This window comes from Triturus cristatus, chromosome 3_1 (assembly GCF_964204655.1).
Source record: "Triturus cristatus chromosome 3_1, aTriCri1.1, whole genome shotgun sequence".
In the NCBI taxonomy this organism is placed as follows: domain Eukaryota; kingdom Metazoa; phylum Chordata; class Amphibia; order Caudata; family Salamandridae; genus Triturus; species Triturus cristatus.
Window position 1 is genome coordinate 746,080,603 of NC_140583.1, and position 20,090 is coordinate 746,100,692.

A 20,090-nucleotide genomic window follows, 5' to 3' on the forward strand; every position below is an offset into this window, starting at 1 on the left:
GGTGGTCGTTGTAATGGACATGCCAATGTGTTAGGTTAGAAAATGTGTCTTTCTGAGGTGCTTGATTTGGTTTGGGAGTTACAGGATATGTCAAATGCAATAGTGGAACACTCGCATGTGTATCATTGCCAAAGTGGTTTGCTGTTTACGCAGCATCTGACATCAGTTGTTTTTGAAGTTTTGCTGTTTTGGGTGTGTTGTAGTGGGGATGGGGGAAACAACGTATGGCCAAGTGCTAACCTGACTCTCTGTAGATGATTGCTGTCAATCTCACTGCTATGTTCATCAAACTGGTCAAACTAATAGGACTGTTGTTAATGCATGTTGTGTCTGACATTGTGGGTCCTGTTATAATAATAATATTAATAATCCACATTTGTAAAGCGCGAACAATAACCCGTAAGGGTCTCTAGGCGCTGGGGGCCGTCGGGAAGATTAAGCAAGCTATTGCCCATAGTCACATGGTGCTGGGCTGATCTGCTGACGGCGCCGGGGATCAAACCGTGATCCCCAGATTCCGGAGTCAGTCGCCCTGGCGCCACACCTCTTCCTCATAGAGATTTATAGTTAGGTGGCTAGACATGGAATAAATATATGATTCAATGTGGGGCTGCGTGTCATATGTGACATATGGAACAAGTAGGATGTGACATTCCAAATGAGTGCACGAGTGGATGACGTATCCCCTTCAGAAATTACATTGAGTGGCACGCATAAGGACGCTGTCTCACTGACTTGCGGTGTGTGAATGGGCACATCCTATGCAATGTTGGCAAATATTACTTCCTTTTTCTTGTACTTTTATATCTGTGATGTTGGTTCAGATACATGGGCGCAAGAGGGTCAAGAAATTATTTGTAGATTATGTGTGCGTTTATGACAGGAGAAAAGGTGTAAGTAAGGTAGGGGTGACGAACAATACGCACGTAGATACCAAAATAACTTTTGCACATGAATAGGCCTATGCACACACCATGCGTTACTTACAGGACTGTATTTCATCTGGGAACCCTGCCCATTGTTCTTCATTACAGCTATGTTCCAATAAAGTTAACAAGTTTACATTTCCGTGACTTGTCGTCTACCATAAAACAACATTGTAGGACACAAAACTACAGATTATATCATGAATTGACAGGAAGTAGTGGACTTTAACTAAATAACTCGACCACTAACAGCATGAGCTGAATCAAAAAACTGCTTGGCCAGTAGAATGTCTATTAAGTTATAGTATTTGTTTTTTTTAAAAAATGTAAATTGTAAAATATCTTTTTAATATCGTATGCAGAATTGTTTTAACTTGATTTTTTTTGTATTGCAATGGTTTTTATTAACTATGCAAATAACTTACTTACTTACTCATGAATTGTGTTTGTGTTTTATAATATTGTTCACGTGGGTGAAGCTTGCCTGGCCGGTATGCTGCCCATTGTCAAGTGAAGGAAATTTATCGTACCGAGACAGAACGAAATTGGGGGCATATTATCAAGGACGGCGTTAAAATTATCGCGGTTTAGCGGCAGAAAACTGCCGCTAAGCCGTCGATAATGGGCTTGATAATATGCCCTGGAGAATTCCAATAGAAGCCCAGGTTCACACCAGAACATGGACTTCTATGGGAATTCTCAAGGGCATATTATCAAGCCCATTATAACCGCTTTAGCTGCAGTTTTCTGCCGCTAAAGCGCCGATAATTTTAACGCCGTTCTTGATAATATGCCCCTTAGTGCTCAAGGTGACCTGCTTGGAAGGGGCTGATTGGCGAAAAGAGATTGAGTCCTAGTGTCACTACTGTGATCATGTGATCATTATTTCATAACAGGTGAAAAGCGGTAGGATCAGAATAAAGGGGCATATTTATAAAAACTGATGCATCCCTGCATATCAGCAGGGATGTGCCAGTTATTTTGCGCCCCAGCTCCGCCACCATGGATGCGCCGCATTTATAATGCGGCGCACCATGGGGCAAAAATGGCACAGATGCGTCACGCATCTGTGCCGTAAAAGTGGCGCATTGCTGGAGTTGCGTCGCAAGCGCGACGCAGCTCCAGCAATGCTCTGGGGGGCCCTATCTTCACAATGCTGCGTCAATCCTTACGCCTGCTTCAAGCAGGCGCAGGGTTTTGACGCAGCATGGGCTCAAAAGTGACTGAGTGAAATCTTGTAGATTTCACTCAGCCACTTTTAGGAGGCGTTCCTGCGTCGGAACGCCCCCACCTGCCCTGGAACGCCTACATGTAGCGCAGGACTTTACGACGTTACGCATCTCCCAGATGCGTCACGTTGTAAATACCCCGCACCATGGCGCAGGATTTGCGTCACAAAAGTTGTGTCACAAAAGTGACGCAACGGCAGCGTAAATGAGGCGCAAGTCAAACATAAATCTGCCCCAAAGTGATAAGGGATAGAATGAGGGTCGGAGAACGAAGAGGAAAGCAGTGCAAAATTGATGTCTACAACGACTTACTTTGTAAGATCTTTCCCCTGGCCTTCCATTGTCATGTGCAACCTTTTATGATTCCTCATGGGACGAAGTAGTCTAGACTTCCCTTCCATGGCATCCTCCGTTTCAATACAGTTCGTACTTATTGCTTTTCAGTGCATCAGAGAACACCCTCTCGCGAGTCAGCCCTTGAATAATCAATATGCATTAAATTCCTGAAAAAATACCCCCATCTGATTGATACATGCAGATAGGTTTAACTTTGTGTGGAATGGAAGCCTCACATTTTAATCGGTCACCATGAGACGATATCGTCTTGCCTTGCTTGGTTCGTGGTAGGTAAGGTGCTGCCCACATTTTTCATTCAGCCCCATCAAATTGTTACTACAGTTTATGCTTGGGATCTTCTTTTCTTGTTTCTTTTAATTCTCTTAAAAACGTGTCCTAAATTAAACTCAATTTTGCTTTATTAAAAGCTAAATACATCAGCAACTGCCCCGAATCCCAGACATACAGCTACAACATCAGCAGCAGCCAGGCAACTTGTCGCTCGCGCAGTGAACGGGATATCACGTCCAGCATCAAGTTTGTTCCCGTGGACGGCTGCACCTGTCAGGACGGAGCCTTGATGGATGACGCGGGCAAATGTGTGCCCTTGGATGCCTGCCCCTGCTACTACAAGATGTCTGCGATGCCGTCTGGCGAGGTCATCCGAGAAAGTGGAATCATGTGGTAAGATGAGTTGACAGACTGGAAATCAATGATGAGCTCCACCATTTCGTTATGCCAAGACTCTCTTTGGAGTGGCAGGGCACGGAGGCCTTACAGCTCTGGAGTAAAATGCCCATACTGGAGTTGCTCAAGTGAATGAGCATGAAATAAATGAAGCGCTTTTTCGTAATTCTGAAGTGTGATGGAAACAAAGATTTTAATACGATCAAAAAAACCAAGACTACTTACTCGGTGATGCACAAATGGCAAATATTGAGGGCCATATGTATGAGGGTTGCTCTTGCACAACCCGATATGATGCAAGAGCGATGCAAACTTAAGCCATAGTGTTGAAGCAACGTAAAGCCACTTTACGTGGCTTTCAGTGGCTCCAAAAACTCGAGTGACGCAATGTAAGGAAAATTGATGCGTCACTCTGCCCTGATTAGGCCTTCCATGGGCATTGGGTGAGTGTTCTAACCCAACTACTATGGCTTTGGATGCCTTCCCTGATTTACGAGACCTGAGAAACCTGGGAATGCATAAAAAATATAAGCCTCCCTAGGAGAGGCGTAACAAGGAGAAATATCTTTATTTCTCCTCGTTTTTTCCTCTTTCTATGTGTGCTTCATTCTACAGCACACATAGAAAGAGGAAAAAGACTTTCAGGATTGTTGTTGTGAAGGAAGGTGTATCTTCCAGCACAAAAACAATCCTGCCTGCAACACAGGCACCCTTGCTCCAAGGTGCCAGGTTGCCTGCGTTGGCGCTAGGCTGTCAAAATGTCATGAACACAAGGGAAAAGAACAGTGTAAGAGCAGTAGGGCGGTGGGGCCAGGTGAGGAGGAATTTCGACGGACGATGAAGAGGGGAAATTAATCATTTATTTAATTTTCCCTCCCCATCGTATGTCGGAATCCCCCCTCACCCGGCCCTACAGCGCTTATCTGCACAGGCCGCGGCTGGAAAAGAACAGTATTGCTCAGTTTTTGACAAATATGGTGCATTCCTGCCCTTTCCATGTGATGCAGGGCAGCTCAGCAAGGTGACTTGCTGCACTGGCCTAGACCACAAATGTCATAAATATGCCCCTTACTGAATACCGACTTCCACACATTATCATATGTGCGCTAGTAGAACTGTATGTCTGTGCAAATTTGGTGGTTATTTTAGGTTAAAATATGTGCTGTCTGTAAATAACAGTGTGCTACCACATCATAATTAAGTAATACATTTGCAACAGTGTACTCTAAAATGCAACATCAGCTGCATATTACACCCTTACCCTTCACTTTCTGAATGGGCGTGGCTCATTTGCAATACTTGTTCTTTGTGTGATGCTTGGATTTTTCAGAATCCCTATGAGTAGTGATGTAACATTGATGGCAGCACCCCCACTCTAAAAATTGTTCCTGCACCACTGCAAAGCCTTCAGAGTTCTTAGAACAGATTAAGCGTGAGCAAAAGATAACTAATACATTTCATACCTAAAGATAGGTGAGTTCGTTTCCATACACAGGTGGGTGAATACAGTAACAATGCAGGAGCATACATTGGAAATTAGAGAATGACTTGGGCTGTGAATGAAACATGTCTGAACTCAAGATATGATTCTTCATGTAGTATTAGGGCGCTAGGGATTCTGAGATGGAAAGCACGCTAAATTACAAAAAACGTCCCAGGAGAGCGATTTCTGCATAAATCTTGTTTTTCAGTGACCCAGGATTCTCTTATGCATTTCTTCATGTAGGTTTAAGGAGAGCCACTGAATTTTATGGCTATGGAAAGGTGAGCTATCCAGTAAGAACTTAATTTGAAATGTAGCTGGGGTGTTCTTTTTTGGGGTACCTGGAGTTTAGTTTATTGAGCGTACATGTTTAGAAGAAGGCCCCATTGCCAATAATGACTTCACTGGCATTACTGGAGATGGTGAACCTGGTGGTGTGTCTTTAGTTGACCTTCAGATTGCCAAACATGCTGGGAATATAGGGATAGCCTGGGCCCAGAGTCATCTTGATAGACACTTTGGTATCAATCAATTCATATATTGTATGAATCTGAACTCTTAATTGGGGTGGCAAAGGTTGAGTGTTAGAAACAGAGGTTTCTGTTAGGCAGAGTGTCTGTACACCCTGTCCAAGAAGGTGCCCCAATCCTAGTCAGGTTAAGTCAGATACACAACCTTAATTAACCTGTGCTCAACCTCTCGTAGCTTGGTTTAGAGCAGTCAGGCTTAACTTAAGAGGCAATGTGTAAAGCATTTGTGCACACTTTAATTACAGTATCACAGAAAAATCATCCCAAAAAGGCTCCGACACCAGTTTAGATAAATAGAGAATATTTATCTGAGTAAACCAAGACCAAAACGACAAACTCCAATAAGTAGAACTTGAGATATACATTTTTAAAGATCATATCTATAAACAGTTCTTAGAAGTCAATATCGCTAAAAGGTTACTTGAAATCGTGCTAGACCGGGGTAAATCCAAAGTTTCTGGCCGAACACGATGGAGGGCAGGCCAGCTACAGGACCCGTGCATGGCCCCCTTAAAAAGTACTTTGGATGGAGCAAGCGTAGGCGTTGAATACTCAATGCGTTTGTTCCGGTTCACTCGGGTTGATGCATAGAAGTTGTGCTCAGCAATGGTGTCTTTGGAACAGCGTTGGGTCATCATTGAGCCGTGCAGTCGGGACCTCCGTTCAGCACTGCATCGTCATCAAACCTCACAGTCAGGTCGATGTATCATTGTTGAGCTGCGCAGGGATGTCCTCAGATAGGCACTGCGTTGAAGTTGGAGGGCACTGCATCAGTTCCACTCGGCACGGTGGTGGTGATGTGTCAATGTTTGTAGAAACAGCTGCAGAACCCACTTCTAAGGTTTATGAACGGAGGGGGGCACCTCAGGCAAGGGTAAGAATCATAGATAGCAGAGCCCTGCAGCACCAGCAGAATTTCAAAAAAGTGTTTTATGACTCTGAGACATCAGAGAACAGGAGTCAAGCAGGCAAGCAAGCCCTTGGAGAAACTTAGGCTCAAGGATGTAGAGAGCAGGCCCAGTCCCTCTCACTCCCAGCAAGAAGGAGCAGGCAGCAGACTTTTCTGGCCTGGCTTCAGACTCACAACATAGGGGGTTGGGGACAAGCACAGCCCAATTCAGGTGCAAGTGTCATCTCCTCCCTCCCAATCTACCTCAAGAAGGCCCATCAGCCTGGTGCTGGGCAATCCAGATGCAAATGTCACACAACTGCTCCCTTTGTGTGACTGTCTAGAGGGGGTTCAAAAGGCCCAGCTGTCACCCAACCCACACATGTATTCAGAGACAGGCAGAGACACAGAATCATTAAGTTAAGAAAATGCCAACTTTCTATAAGTAGCATTTTCAGATCTACAATTTAAAATCCGGCTGCACCATAAGTTGCAATGTTACATTGTTAGTCATGAGATACCAAACTCCAAATCTCTTATCTTTTCCCAATTGGAATTTGCACTTAAAAGATGTTTTAAGGCACTCCCAATGTTAACCCATGGGAGACATATGCATTGCAGTAGTGAAAAACGAATGTAGCAGTTTTTCACTATCAGGACATGTAAAACTCAAAGGTACATGTCCTACCTTTGAATACACTGCACCCTGCTTATAGGGATGACTAAGACCTACCTTGCAGGTGGCCTATATGTGATAAAAGGGAAGGTTTGGCCCTGGCAAGTAGGTTACCTTGCTAGGTCAAAATGTCAGTTTAAACTGCCCACCCAGGCTCTGCAGTGGCAAGCCTGAGCCATGTTTAAAGGGCCACTGAAGTGGGTGGCGCAAGCAGTGCTGTTGGCCCATTAGGAGCCTTTAATTTACAGGCCCTGTGCAGATATAGTGCAGTTTACTAGGAACTTATAAGTAAATTAAATATGCAAATTATAGATAAGCCAATGTTACCATGTTTTGAGTACAGAGCATATTCACTTTAGCACTGGTAGGCAATGGTAAAGTGCCAAGAATCCTAGAGCCAACAAAAACTAATTCAGCAAAAAGGGATGGAGGAAGGCAAAATGTTTGGTGGTCACCATGCAGAAAGTGCCATTTCCAACAGTGAGCTCCCTCAAAGCTAAGCAATCTAGTATCTTGAATGTAAAAGCAGGGTTAAATAAGGATTCTTGGGTTTACCACAGCAAGCTGTACAGCAGAGCTACAGTCATCCATCTAAAAAATGCATATGAAGTAATTTAGCAGCACCGAGTTAGGTCCTATTGAAATTTTGACCGCATCGATTTAATCTAGTGTAATTTTTTGCATTTTCCATTGAACTTGTTAGGCGAAATGGCAAGATTATACCATTATGCTTTGTTGTGAAATTGAGATTGCATTCAGGTAAAAATCCTATCACAGGAGCTTGGGAAAATTGAGTATGGTCCAATACAAGTGGCAATTGTGTGCATCAAAAGGCAAATTAGCACTATTTGTTTTAAAGCAAAATGAGTGTTTGCGTCTAAAACGGACTTAAAAAGTAACTCAAAATACCAGATTGGCATTTCACATATTTTTTTCTGAATTTAAGGAATCAGGCAAATTTTGCCTGCTTCTAAAAAGACAACATTAAAGTTAAGAAAGGAATCTGGTAAAATGTCCAGCATATTTTGGTGTAAAGAAGTAAACATAATTATAAACAAATCACAAACACAGCAAAAATCAAATAAGAGGAATAGGAGTAATGAATGTAAAAGGAAAAAGCTAAAAGTTGTCCATAGAAAGCAATGGAGAAATGAAAAGTCAATATTAGTCTATAGGGAATCAGGCACTAGGTGCTTTTTTAAAACTGACCACAAAGAAGCGAGTGTCTCAGAAGGCCAAGTGGTTCGCAGAGGTCCACAATTGGACTTGAGGCCTGATTTTTAGTATTGAAAGCAGCCCACCCTCTGTTAAAGTGGCAGAAGTATTTACCTTCCCCACTTTGGCCAGACTCCTGCCCACCATATTTTGATCAACTCACTATCCCATCAGCACATGGACACCAGGCCACAGTAGTTGTAGCCCACCCTACTGAGGGCAGGGCTACCATCACAGAATTTCCCTTCCTGGGCTCACCATGTGATGCAGGTAGCTCCAGCTAGGAAAAATAAACAATGGCCCATACACAGGGAGAAATCTCACTGTGCATCAGAGCCTTTGATTATTTAGCTTTTCTCAATTAAACCTCCTGTGTTGGAGGTTTGTTTAAGAAAAATAAAAGATAAAATTCCGCGCAGACCAAAATTGTCTAAACTTGGCAGACAGTTCTCTGTCAACACAGCTGGCAGACAGCTCACCAAAGTCGCTATCAGCCCATTAGTGACCAGCCACGGCCCGCATAGGGCGTGCCACCGGGCGGTGACATGGGGCGGGGGAGGGACAGGGTGGGGGGTTGTAAAATTTGGCAAACGGATGATTTCAGGTAAGTAACGAAAAAAGAAAAAGAATTTCGGTGCGCGCGCTCCGTCACCAAATGTGATGCAACGCGCGCAACAAAATTTGTTTTATATATTTTTTTCGTTACTTACCTGAAATCGTCCGTTTGCCGCTTTTTAAAACCCCCCGCCCCACGTCACCACCCGATGGCACGCCCTATACGGGCCGTGGCTGTTAGTGACCTTTTGGGACTCAACATCCTTCAGTGGGGAAAAACCTTGTAACGGTCCTCTGGTACTTAAACAGGAAGGTTTCCACACTATAACCTCTATAATATTATAGCATTTATTGTGCATAATTTTCAAAACTCCCAGTGATAGTGCTATTCTTAGCATTTTCTAAGATGGTGGAAGGCTAATTAAACTGCCTAAAATCTCCAAGTTTGCCCTTGGGTTTACCCATTAAAATGAGGCATTAGTCCCTCCACCAGTGAAAAAAAATAAGTAACCTAGGCCCATATGTACAAGGGAAGTGGCGGAGCGTGTCGATAGCGTCCTTGGGTTAATGACACGCTCCACCACTTCTGAAATGCAGGGCTGCACCATATTTACAAAATAATGGTGCAGCTCTGCATTTCTCCCTGTGCTGGCGCTAAGTTTAGTAGCTTAGTGCCAACGCAGGCACCTTTGCACCATAGTGCAAGGGTGTCTGCGTGCAGGGGAAGATTGTTTATATACCGGAAGGTCCCCTTTCCTGTACATAAACAATCTTGAAATGCCGTTTTGTAGCTTCAATGTGTGCTGCTTAATGCAGCACACACAGAAGTTGCAAAACGGAATTTAAAAAAAATATTGCTTATGTGCAGGAAGGGGACCTAGTCTGTAGCCTATTATACCACACTAGGTGAAAGAAGCTAGTGAGTCCATGGGAAGGCATGTTTCCAAGACTCAATCATACTTTGTCTTGTTATTGACATGTAGATGAAAGATTCCAGAGGGCTCTACCTGGCATTATGGAGGGGGGGGGGGGTGCATTTTCTCAACATTTCTCCTCACTCTGAAACATGGTGGTAATTTCTGGGAGTGAGCTGTTCACTAATTATATTTATCTTCTGCTGATAAAGACCTCTTTGCAGAGATGCTGCAATAAAATGTGTAGTGTCCCCGAGGCAGAGGATTTACCTGTTGCACTTCACACATTTCTGGAAAGAACTTGGGAAAAGGTGATGCAGTTACCATCACAGTGGGAGATGGGTACCTGGCATAACTGGTTTTAGGGCTGCCACAACTAAGGTAGATATAATCAACCTTTCCAGAAATCTTCTTAGGGACAATCAATGTAATAATCAAAGTTTACAATGAATAACATTTTCTCTACTTATTAGGAGGGAATTCTATTTGTTCCATTGTCATTGTACACAGTTATGGTTTTTGACCATAAATTAGTCTTTGGTAATGGAAATCCACCTTGCTAAAGTAGTCAATACACTTTTGCATACATAATTTTAATGTAATCAAACAAAGTATATAGAAATGGAGTGCAACAGCAGACACCAGAATAATAACTTATTGTCCAGTACAATACAATCTTGACTCATGGGCTAGTATTATTTTGTCATGCAGTGCCAGTTTCCTAAGATATACAGATGGTTTCACTGGGCAATTCTCCATAGATCTAAACACTCTTTTCCTTCAGCAGCCTGGCTGTCTTCCCCTCACGGTTTCAGTCAGTTATAGTCTCTGATTCCCCTTTGACATTTTTTCAATGGGTACAGAGAGTATCAGGTTAAGTATCCCTCATACTACAGAACTGCAGTGCTCTCAGCCTTGGTGAGAAGTCTCTAAGACCCACAGTAGTGCTGTTAAATTGATACATGCAGAACCTCCTGTTACCACACATATCACAGTTATGAGTTTTGTATCAAAACTGCTGATATTTACTGTTGGGACAAATGCCCACTATTTACTGGAACATAGATATTTTGGTGCAGTAAGCACTAAAATCTATGTATTATTCCGCAAAAGCCCGTAGTTGGGTGGTATCTATCACACCTAATAATTTCTGATTCAGCGGAGTTGGATTTTATCAGGTGCGATAAATATCACTCCAATTACTGTTCTAGTTGTAATGAGTGCCTTAGTTGGGCTAGTGACGTTAGGATAAAAAGTAAAGGGCTCCAAAGCTTATCAAAAGTCTTGACTGTGCGCGCGATGTAGCGCACAAGTTTTAGAGAACCATGGTTTGTCACAGTGGATGTTTCCACTGGGCTGCCATTGGTACCTTTTTCCTTTTCCAATGTACAGCTACACTGCCTCTAGGCTATCCTCAACATGTAATATAGTGGGATATTCTCTACCCTCATTCCACCCCTCCATCCAATCACAGTAGTATGGCTTCTGGTTCATAATCCACTGATGAGCCCATGACCTTATCAATGTGGCTAAGATCTCCTTTCCAATATGTTTATATCAGGTCACATTCCCACAATACGTGAATCACTGAGCCCACTCCTTTTCCTCTAGCACAGGCCCTTGGTATTCAGGTATATTTTTTAAAAATCTTTTGGGGGGAAGATACCAACACGTCATTAGTTTGTATTCTGACTTCCTATACTGCAGGCTTCAAACATATTTGATGTGCTTCTTCAGCCATGTTTCCAGTTTTCATTAGGTATCTCTTTCCCCAGATCTTGTTCCCATTGTAATTAATAGCTCCACCTACCATGCACTTGTTGGACTTGGCCCTTTTTGCAGGGTTATCCCTAAACTTTTTGCCTTCCTCCTGTATTTTATCTGACCTGTTGTTGGCTGTTTTATGACTCTGGGCACTTTACCACTGCTGATAAGTGCTAAAGTGCATATGCTCTCCCTATTGTAAATTATTGAATGAATTAGTGATTCTATGATTGGTTGGTTTGGTTTACCTGTCAGACCCTAGTACAGTGCACCAGGATTGCCCAGGGCTTGTACATCCAAATGCTGCTGGTGAGCTTGCAGCACTGGTTGTGCCACCCACAGAAGCAGCCTGTTAAAGTGTGTCTAAGGTCTGCCATTGCAGAGCCTGCGTGCAGTCTGGTACTGTCATGCTGACTGGGCAAGTGCACCTACTTGCCAGTCCCTAAACCATCCCTTTTCTTCATATCAGACACCCCTATGGTAGTCCCAAGGACAGGGTGCATTGTAAGGATAAGGTAGGACATGCCCTGGTGTGTGTGGCATGTTCTAATAGTGAATTGCAGCCATTTTCGTTTTTCACTATTGCAAGGCTACCTGTTCTCCATAGGCCAGAATGGGCAGTTTGGTTATTACATTTTATAATCCTAACTGACTCAGGGAACATGGTAGAAATTCGAATTTAGTATGCCTGAACTCAGGATGATAAAATACATCTTTTAGTAAAGTTGGTTTTAACATTCTATGTTTGAAAATGCCACTTTTAGAAAGTAGGCATTTTCTTGTCTAACCATTCAAACCTGCCTCTGCTAGGCTGTGTGTATTCCTTTGTCTGGAGTTTGAGTGACAGGGCTGGGGAATTCCATGACACAGGGTGAGGTGTCCCAGTGGTGAATAGAGAGATATACATCCAGATGGGTGGGAGGAGTTGCATCTGGGACCTGAATAGGGCTGTGTCTGCCTTCCACAATGCTGGCTCCACCTCCTGTGGAGCAGCTGATGTATCTTCCCTGCACAGTGAATGAAGAGAAGGAATCCTGTCAACAAAGTGCTCCAGTGCTGTACTTGCCTTCCACAATGCTGGGTCCACCTCCTGTGGGGCGTCTAATGTTTCTGCCGTGCACTGTGAAAGGAAAGGAGAAGTCTGGTAAACAGAGTGCTCAGGAACTGGTTTGGGCTGGGCAAAGACCCCCTTTGCCTTCAGAGGACAAAGGATTTCTGGGTATAAATATTGGGACCCTGATCCCAAGATTTTAGATCACTTTGGGAAAACAAGAAGAACCTCTGCTGAGGGAGGAACCAGAAGAAGCTGAGGAGGAAACTATCCCTGAACCTGGGGGATTGGCCTGCAGTGGTTGCCTTACTGCCAAAGAGAGGAGAAAGGAACTTTGTGTGTACTTTTGCTCAACTTGTGAAGGATCTCCAAGGGCTTGGAAAAGAGCTTGCCTCCTGCTGAAGTCTCAGAAACAACAGACTTCACCCCCCAGCTCCCCAGAGTTCCTTGGAAGTGCCTGCTGCTGTTGTTGGGCCTTCCGAGGGACTGCGTGTCGCAAGGAGCTGGAAGCGCGACTCAAAAAGGAGAAGTGTGCCGCCGTCGGAGCTGTTGTCGTCGCATCTCGTAAAGTGTGTCGCCGCTGCAGCATCGCATTGAGCGGAAGCGTCTCGCATCATCCAGGAAGTGCCTCGCAACGCCGAAGAAGCGTGTCGCCATCGCAGCCATCGGAGCTGACGCATTGCACCGCACCAAGAGAAGAGTCTCGCATCGAGGAAGAAGCGTGTCGCCATCGCAGCCATCGTAGTTGTCGAATTGCACCGCTACAAGAAAAGCGCCTCGCATCCACGGAGAAGCATGCCGCCGTCGGAGCTGCTGTCGTCGCATCGCGTAAAGGGGTGTCGCCGCTGCAACATCTCATCGAGCGGAAGCGTCTTGCAAATGTCGGAGAAGAGTGCCGCTGCCAAGGCCGCTGTCGTTGCATCGTGTAAAGGGTGTCGCCGCTGCAGCTGACGCATCGAGTCAAGTCTTCTCGCAACATCGGAGAAGCGTAACGCATCTGGAAGATCTTAACGTCTTTATTTCTTTGCACCAAAAACTTCATCGCATCAACTTCGTTGCAACACTTTCGTTGCCCTGCGTGTCGCATCTAAAAGGTACATTGACTTAAAGTGTCGCATTTAAGAACTTAAGAGAACTAAGCAAAATTCTACCATCTAAAGTAACAGTATTGTGTATTTTTGTCGTTTAATGGTCTTGTCGTAAATCTATATAAAGCATACTTATTTTTTATATAAAACCTGTGTGGTGTCCATTTGTAGTGTTGTCACTTGGTTACTGTATGTGTTCACAAATGCTTTACACACTGCCTCTGAGATAAGCCTGTCTGCTCGTGCCAAGCTACCAAGGAGGTGAGCCGGGGTTATTTTAGGAGTGTACCCCCTTACCCTGACTAGAGGAGGAGGTCCCTATTTGTCACAAGTGCATACCTGTGCCAACTAGAGACCCCCAAGTCTAACATTGGTGGTCAGCGGTGAGGATTCTGGACTTGCATTTGTGACTCATGTACAGCGATTGGTGAACACTACTTAATGAGTGCAGACCATAACGCAACCACATACTTGTTGGTAGATTTCTTTTTGGGACTTTCTAATTTTGTGAACTGCCAAGTTAACCACCATGGAGAAAGCAGCATCCATAGTCTCTGTTGTGAATGAGTTGGAATGGGAAGAAGAGAAACTGAAAAGCTACAAAGTACAACAGCTGAAATTCTTTTGCAAAAAATGTAATGTTTGCACTACTGGATGCAAAAACAAGGCAGAATTCTACAAGGCGCTGAGGGCCTGGGTAGAAGCAAGGAATGCCACTGATGCTGATAATGCAGAGGAGCAGCTGGAAGGGCCAGTGGGTCCAAGAGGAAGGAGAACGCCTTCCCCTGCCGGTAGCAGTGTTTCTGTTAAAAGTCTATCTCCAGAGGAGTTGGCAGATAGAAGAGAGTGTAGGAGGCACAAAATGGAGCTGACCAAGCTCAAGTTAAAAGGGCAGTTAGAATTGGAATGGCAAATTTGAAAGTTAGCCCTAGAGGAAAAGAAAATGGAAATGGAGCATGAGTTGATTATGAGGAAGCTTGACTTAGAGCTTGAGAGGCTTGAGACCATGAGTGTCTCAGCCCAGCAACAAGAAATGTGTGTAGCTCAGAGATTTAGCTTTGCTGAGTGGATGGAGGAATCCAGCTCAGATGGTGGCAGCAATATTGAATTTTCTAGTGCTGAGAGAGTAGTACACACCCAGAGATGTGGCGCCTGACTTGAAGGAGGGGGTTAATGTACACCAGGAGGTTCAAGGATATGAGGTAGCTCCAGTGTTCTTGAGGTGAATTGGAAAACTGGCACAGGGGTTCATAGTCCTAGTGGTGGGAGGGATTCCCCCATGGTTGAGATCCTGGTGTGTGAGTGCGAAGACCGCCCAGAAGAGTGTGGGTTGAGTGACAGAGACAGTCAGATGCTGTCTTGCCAATCTCAAGAGAGTGGTGTGGAGTATGTGTGCGAGGCACTGGAAGGTGAGGTGAAGGATAGTTTGGTTAACCCTGCTAGGGGGCTGTGTGATCCAATTGTGGGAGAGCATATTGTAAGTCCCTGTTTTCCAGAGCTATGCCAACACCTGTTGGAGAGTGAGTTCTCTGACCGCAGGGAGCTCACATTGGAGGCAGACCTTTTGGTGGAGTCCAGAGGGTCTGAAAAGGCATTGGGGAGTGATCCCAAGATGAGTGGTTCAGGTATCTTCAAACCCAGTGTGGTGGAAGTGGATCAGAATAGCCCAACTAGGTCCTGTAGTAGTGAGAGGGGTGTAGGGCCTCACGTCCTATCTTTAAGGGGAAGGAGTGAGAATGGGTTATGTCCCGGTAGTGCCCAACCTCAGTCTCAGAGCTTGGATGGTTCTTTAAGGGAACACCAGGTGGGGAGCCTAGTCTGTTCTGAGGCGCTGCCCATTGTGCGGGGTCCCCTAGTGTCTGGTGAACGGGGAGTGTCTGTAAGCAGGCCTCCCTCAGTTCTGGTGTCTGGCAGTACCTCTCCAGTTGGGAGGGTGCAGAAGTCCAGATTGAGGGGTGAGAGGGGGAAAGAGTCCCCAGTGGAAGAAACAGTGGGTCAGGGGCCAGCCAGAAGGGCTGCGTCACCAATGAATGACCATGGTGACACCACTTCTGTCCTGGGGGATCTTCGCACACTGTCAGATGGACAGGGGTCGGGAGATCTGCTCCAGGCAGACTGTCACACGACACATGAGTTATGTGTCACCCTCAGTAGGGGCATGCGTGCTCCCCGGGAAGTCCTGGTGCGCCAGGCGAGCGTTCAACCGCATGGGTTGGTCCCAGGGTTGGGAAGCCAGGTTCAGGTGTTGTCTGACCTGGAGGGAGGGACATCTGTAATCAGTGTCCCTACCAGTCTGTCTTCTTGGTGTACCACTCCAGGTGGGAGGGTACAGCCATCTGGAAGGGGGTGCAGAGGGAGGGAGTCCTTGCCTCTGACCCCGGCTCAACTGAAGGGTTTAGACCCTAGGTTGGAGGGCCAGGTTCAGGGAGTCCCCCCTGACCTGGACGCCCAGTTGCAGGATAGAACCCCTGAACTGGTGGGCGAATTGCACAGGATACTTGCCACAGGTGCCCTGGCAATTCTGGAAGGGGGTACCACTCCAGGTGGGAGGGTACAGAGCCCCAAGGAGGAGGACCGGGTGTGGGAGAGGCCACCCCAGTCTTTGGTCAGCCTCCAGGTACAGGTCAGGGGCTGGTGGGTCAGTGCCAGGATGTCATACCTGACCTGACAGGAGGGAGAATGGACAAAGGGTGGCAAGCACCTGAGGCTACTGCCCCCCGCTCCCTGACGCCAGAGAGGTTTGAGAGCCCTGAGAGGCATAAGGCCTGGGTCTCATCCCTGACTACTGGCAGTGGCCACTGTGGCATTTTGTTGTATGTTTGTTGGGACACACCCGTGAGCCAGTTAAGGTTAGGTGCTGCACAGGTGGTGTCCAAAGGTGAGGAGAAGGGTTCCCCATGGATTAGCTTTGTGGGCCCTGAGAGTATGGACAGAGGAATTGAAATGGGTTCAGATTGCCGTAGAACTGGAATATGCCCCTGCAGTTGCGAGCCAGGTCCAGGTTCTATCGCCCAAAGCAGGGAAGCCCATCAGGGTAGTGATTGGTCTACCCTGCGTATTGTCTGGAAGGGGGTTGTGTTGGACTTGGCCCTTTTTGCATGGTCATCCCTAAACTTTTTGCCTTCCTCCTGTATTTTTTCTGACCTGTTGTTGGCTGTTTTCTGACTCTGGACACTTTACCACTGCTGATCAGTGCTAAAGTGCATATGCTCTCCCTATTGTAAATTATTGAATGAATTAGTGATTCTATGATTGGTTGGTTTGGTTTACCTGTCAGACCCTAGTACAGTGCACCAGGAGTGCCCAGGGCTTGTACATCCAAATGCTGCTGGTGGGCTTGCAGCACTGGTTGTGCCACCCACAGAAGCAGCCTGTAAAAGTGTGTCTAAGGTCTGCCATTGCAGAGCCTGCGTGCAGTCTGGTACTGTCATGCTGACTGGGCAAGTGCACCTACTTGCCAGTCCCTAAACCTTCCCTTTTCTTCATATCAGACACCCCTATGGTAGGCCCAAGGGAAGGGTGCATTGTAAGGATAAGGTAGGACATGCCCTGGTGTGTGGCATGTTCTAATAGTGAATTACAGCCATTTTCGTTTTTCACTATTGCAAGGCTACCTGTTCTCCATAGGCCAGAATGGGCAGTTTGGTTATTACATTTTATAATCCTAACTGACTCAGGGAATATGGTAGAAATTCGAATTTAGTATGCCTGAACTCAGGATGATAAAATACATATTTTAATAAAGTTGGTTTTAACATTCTGTGTTTGAAAATGCCACTTTTAGAAAGTAAGCATTTTCTTGTCTAACCATTCAAACCTGCCTCTACTAGGCTGTGTGTATTCCTTTGTCTGGAGTTTGAGTGACGGGGCTGGGGAATTCCAGGAGACAGGGTGAGGTGTCCCAGTGGTGAATAGAGAGATCTACATCCAGATGGGTGGGAGGAGTTGCACCTGGGACCTGAATAGGGCTGTGCCTGCCTTCCACAATACTGGCTCCACCTCCTGGGGAGCGGCTGATGTCTCTGCCCTGCACAGTGAATGAAGAGAAGGAATCCTGTCAACAAAGTGCTCCAGTGCTGTACTTGCCTTCCACAATGCTGGCTCCACCTCCTGTGGGTCGTCTAATGTTTCTGCCCTGCACTGTGAAAGGAAAGGAGAAGTCTGGTAAACAGAGTGCTCAGGAACTGGTTTGGACTGGGCAAAGGCCCCTCTGCCTTCAGAGGACAAAGGATTTCTGGATATAAATATTGGGACCCTGATCCCAAGATTTTAGATCACTTTGGGAAAACAAGAAGAACCTCTGCTGAGGGAGGAACCAGAAGAAGCTGAGGAGGAAACTATCCCTGAACCTGGGGGATTGGCCTGCAGTGGTTGCCTTACTGCCAAAAAGAGGAGAAAGGAACTTTGTGTGTAATTTAGCTCAACTTGTGAAGGCTCTCCAAGGGCTTGGAAAAGAGCTTGCCTCCTGCTGAAGTCTCAAGAACAACAGACTTCACCCCCCAGCTCCCCAGAGTTCTTTGGAAGTGCTGCTGTTGTTGGGCCTTCTGAGGGACTGCGTGTCGCAAAGAGCTGGAAGCGCGACTCAAGAAGACGAAGCGTGCCGCCGTCAGAGCTGTTGTCGTCGCATCTCGTAAAGTGTGTCACCGCTGCAGCATCACATCGAGCGGAAGCATCTCGCATCATCCAGGAAGTGTCTCACAACGCCGAAGAAGCGTGTCGCCATCGCAGCCATCGTAGTTGTCGCATTGCACCGCATCAAGAAAAGCGTCTCGCATCCACGGAGAAGCGTGCCGCCGTCGGAGCTGCTGTCATCGCATCGCGTAAAGGGGTGTCGCCGCTACAACATCGCATCGAGCGGAAATGTCTCGCAAACGTCAGAGAAGAGTGCCGCTGCCAAGGGCGCTGTCGTCACATCGTGTAAAGGGTGTCGCCGCTGCAGCTGGCGCATCGAGTCGAGTCTTCTCGCAACTTTGGAGAAAAGTAACGCATCTGGAAGATCTTCACGTCTTTATTTATTTGCACCAAAAACTTAATCGCATCAACATCGTTGCAACACTTTTGTTGCCCTGCGTGTCGCATCTAAAAGGTACATTGACTTAAAGTGTCGCATTTAAGAACTTAAGAGAAATAAGCAAAATTCTACCATCTAAAGTAACAGTATTGTGTATTTTTGTCGTTTAATGGTCTTGTGGTAAATTTATATAAAGCATACTTATTTTTGATATAAAACCTGTTTGGTGTCCATTTGTAGTGTTGTCACTTGGTTACTGTATGTGTTCACAAATGCTTTACACACTGCCTCTGAGATAAGCCTGTCTGCTCGTGCCAAGCTACCAAGGGGGTGAGCAGGGGTTATTTTAGGAGTGTACCCCCTTACCCTGACTAAAGGAGGAGGTCCCTATTTGTCACAAGTGCATACCTGTGCCAACTAGAGACCCCCAAGTTTAACAGCACTCATACACAGCTCAGGAGGAAATACAGTCCTTTCGTAATTTCATTTGCTCCCATGTACTTTTCTAGCGGCGGGTGGGGGGGGATTGTTGTATACTTATTGTGTGGCTGCATGACCCAGCATATGATTTGGGCTTAGTGGAATATGTTTTGCTCAGTGACTTCATAGACCCTTTTACATTTCATGAAGGATTTAATTTTACCTTTTGTAAACATGTCCCTCAAAGGGGGACATTCTCCCCGTCTCCAACCTTCCAACCTTTGCCCTGCCATTGACGGTGTTAAGTGTGGGTTGAAGTGAATGGTAGTATAGTCAGAGTAGTGTTTCTGGAGTCCCTTCTGAGCTTCCACTTTGTGTCACATCTCAAGTAGCATTCTTGTTATTTCTGAAATATATACATTCTGCGAGGGTGCTTCTTCTGCAGCCAGAGCATGTCTCACAGGGGTCCTACTGCTAGGGCCCTTTTTCTTAGGAAGCCCATATTTTTCAGACTCTCACACCAACCATTTAACAACAATTTGCTTGTGAGCTGTGCAATACTACATTATGACTGTTTCCTTTTCCTCATGAAGCCAGCAATTCTTTTTTATGTAGTCTGTCTCCGGCCCCTACCCATATAAAGTTAAGTAGAAGCTTTTGAATGTCCTTGAGTTCTATCTTTGGTCCGAAAGCTGGAAGCGCCTGGAAGACATGCAATAGGTTCCTTTTAATGATGTTAATTTGCTCAAGCAACAACATATATATCACTTATGCCATTTGGCTAGATCAACCCTTATTTGTGGTCCATTAAGTGCAGCAAGGTTGTGACGTGGAGTCCTAGATATTTTATTGATTTGCCAGGACGTTTCATTGGCATTGCCCTCTCAGATCTAGTTCGCTCTTGTATGAGAGTGTAATGTTCAAGATCACAGATTTAGCCTTATTTATTTTGAAGCATGAAAGGCTTTTAGAGTCCTACAGTATGTTTATAATGCCAGGAAAGATTAGGGGTGGGCATACCTAACGTAATTCTTTCTAGCGTAATTACTTGTAATTACCGCAAAATTGTTTTTAATCATGCGTAATTACATGAGAATCGTAATCCAGCATTCAATCCTATTTCCTTAGTGCAAAATGCACCCTTGCTTCCAAATGGGCCCGAGTATGCATTTTGGTCTAAGAAAAAGGTGCTAAATGCTACATGGCACAAACAAAAGTAGCCAGCAGCCACTAGCTCTCTCTTAGTTTGTTGTTCCTGTGCTCCTGTGATAGGAATGTTGCCCCAAATTTCTTTTAATTACTCAACCTAGTGTAAT

At 45.5% G+C, this 20,090-nt stretch overlaps 1 protein-coding gene across 2 annotated transcripts in view; it reads left to right on the top strand.

Moving 5' to 3' along the window:
• LOC146860908 (uncharacterized) overlaps window positions 1-20,090 on the top strand; it is an 850,962-nt gene that overhangs the window by 319,340 nt on the left and 511,532 nt on the right. For both annotated transcript variants that reach the window (XM_085644903.1, XM_085644904.1), the window contains one exon: window positions 2,920-3,175. In XM_085644903.1, coding sequence (XP_085501029.1) covers window positions 2,920-3,175 — 256 coding nt within the window. The remainder of the gene's footprint in view (window positions 1-2,919; window positions 3,176-20,090) is intronic.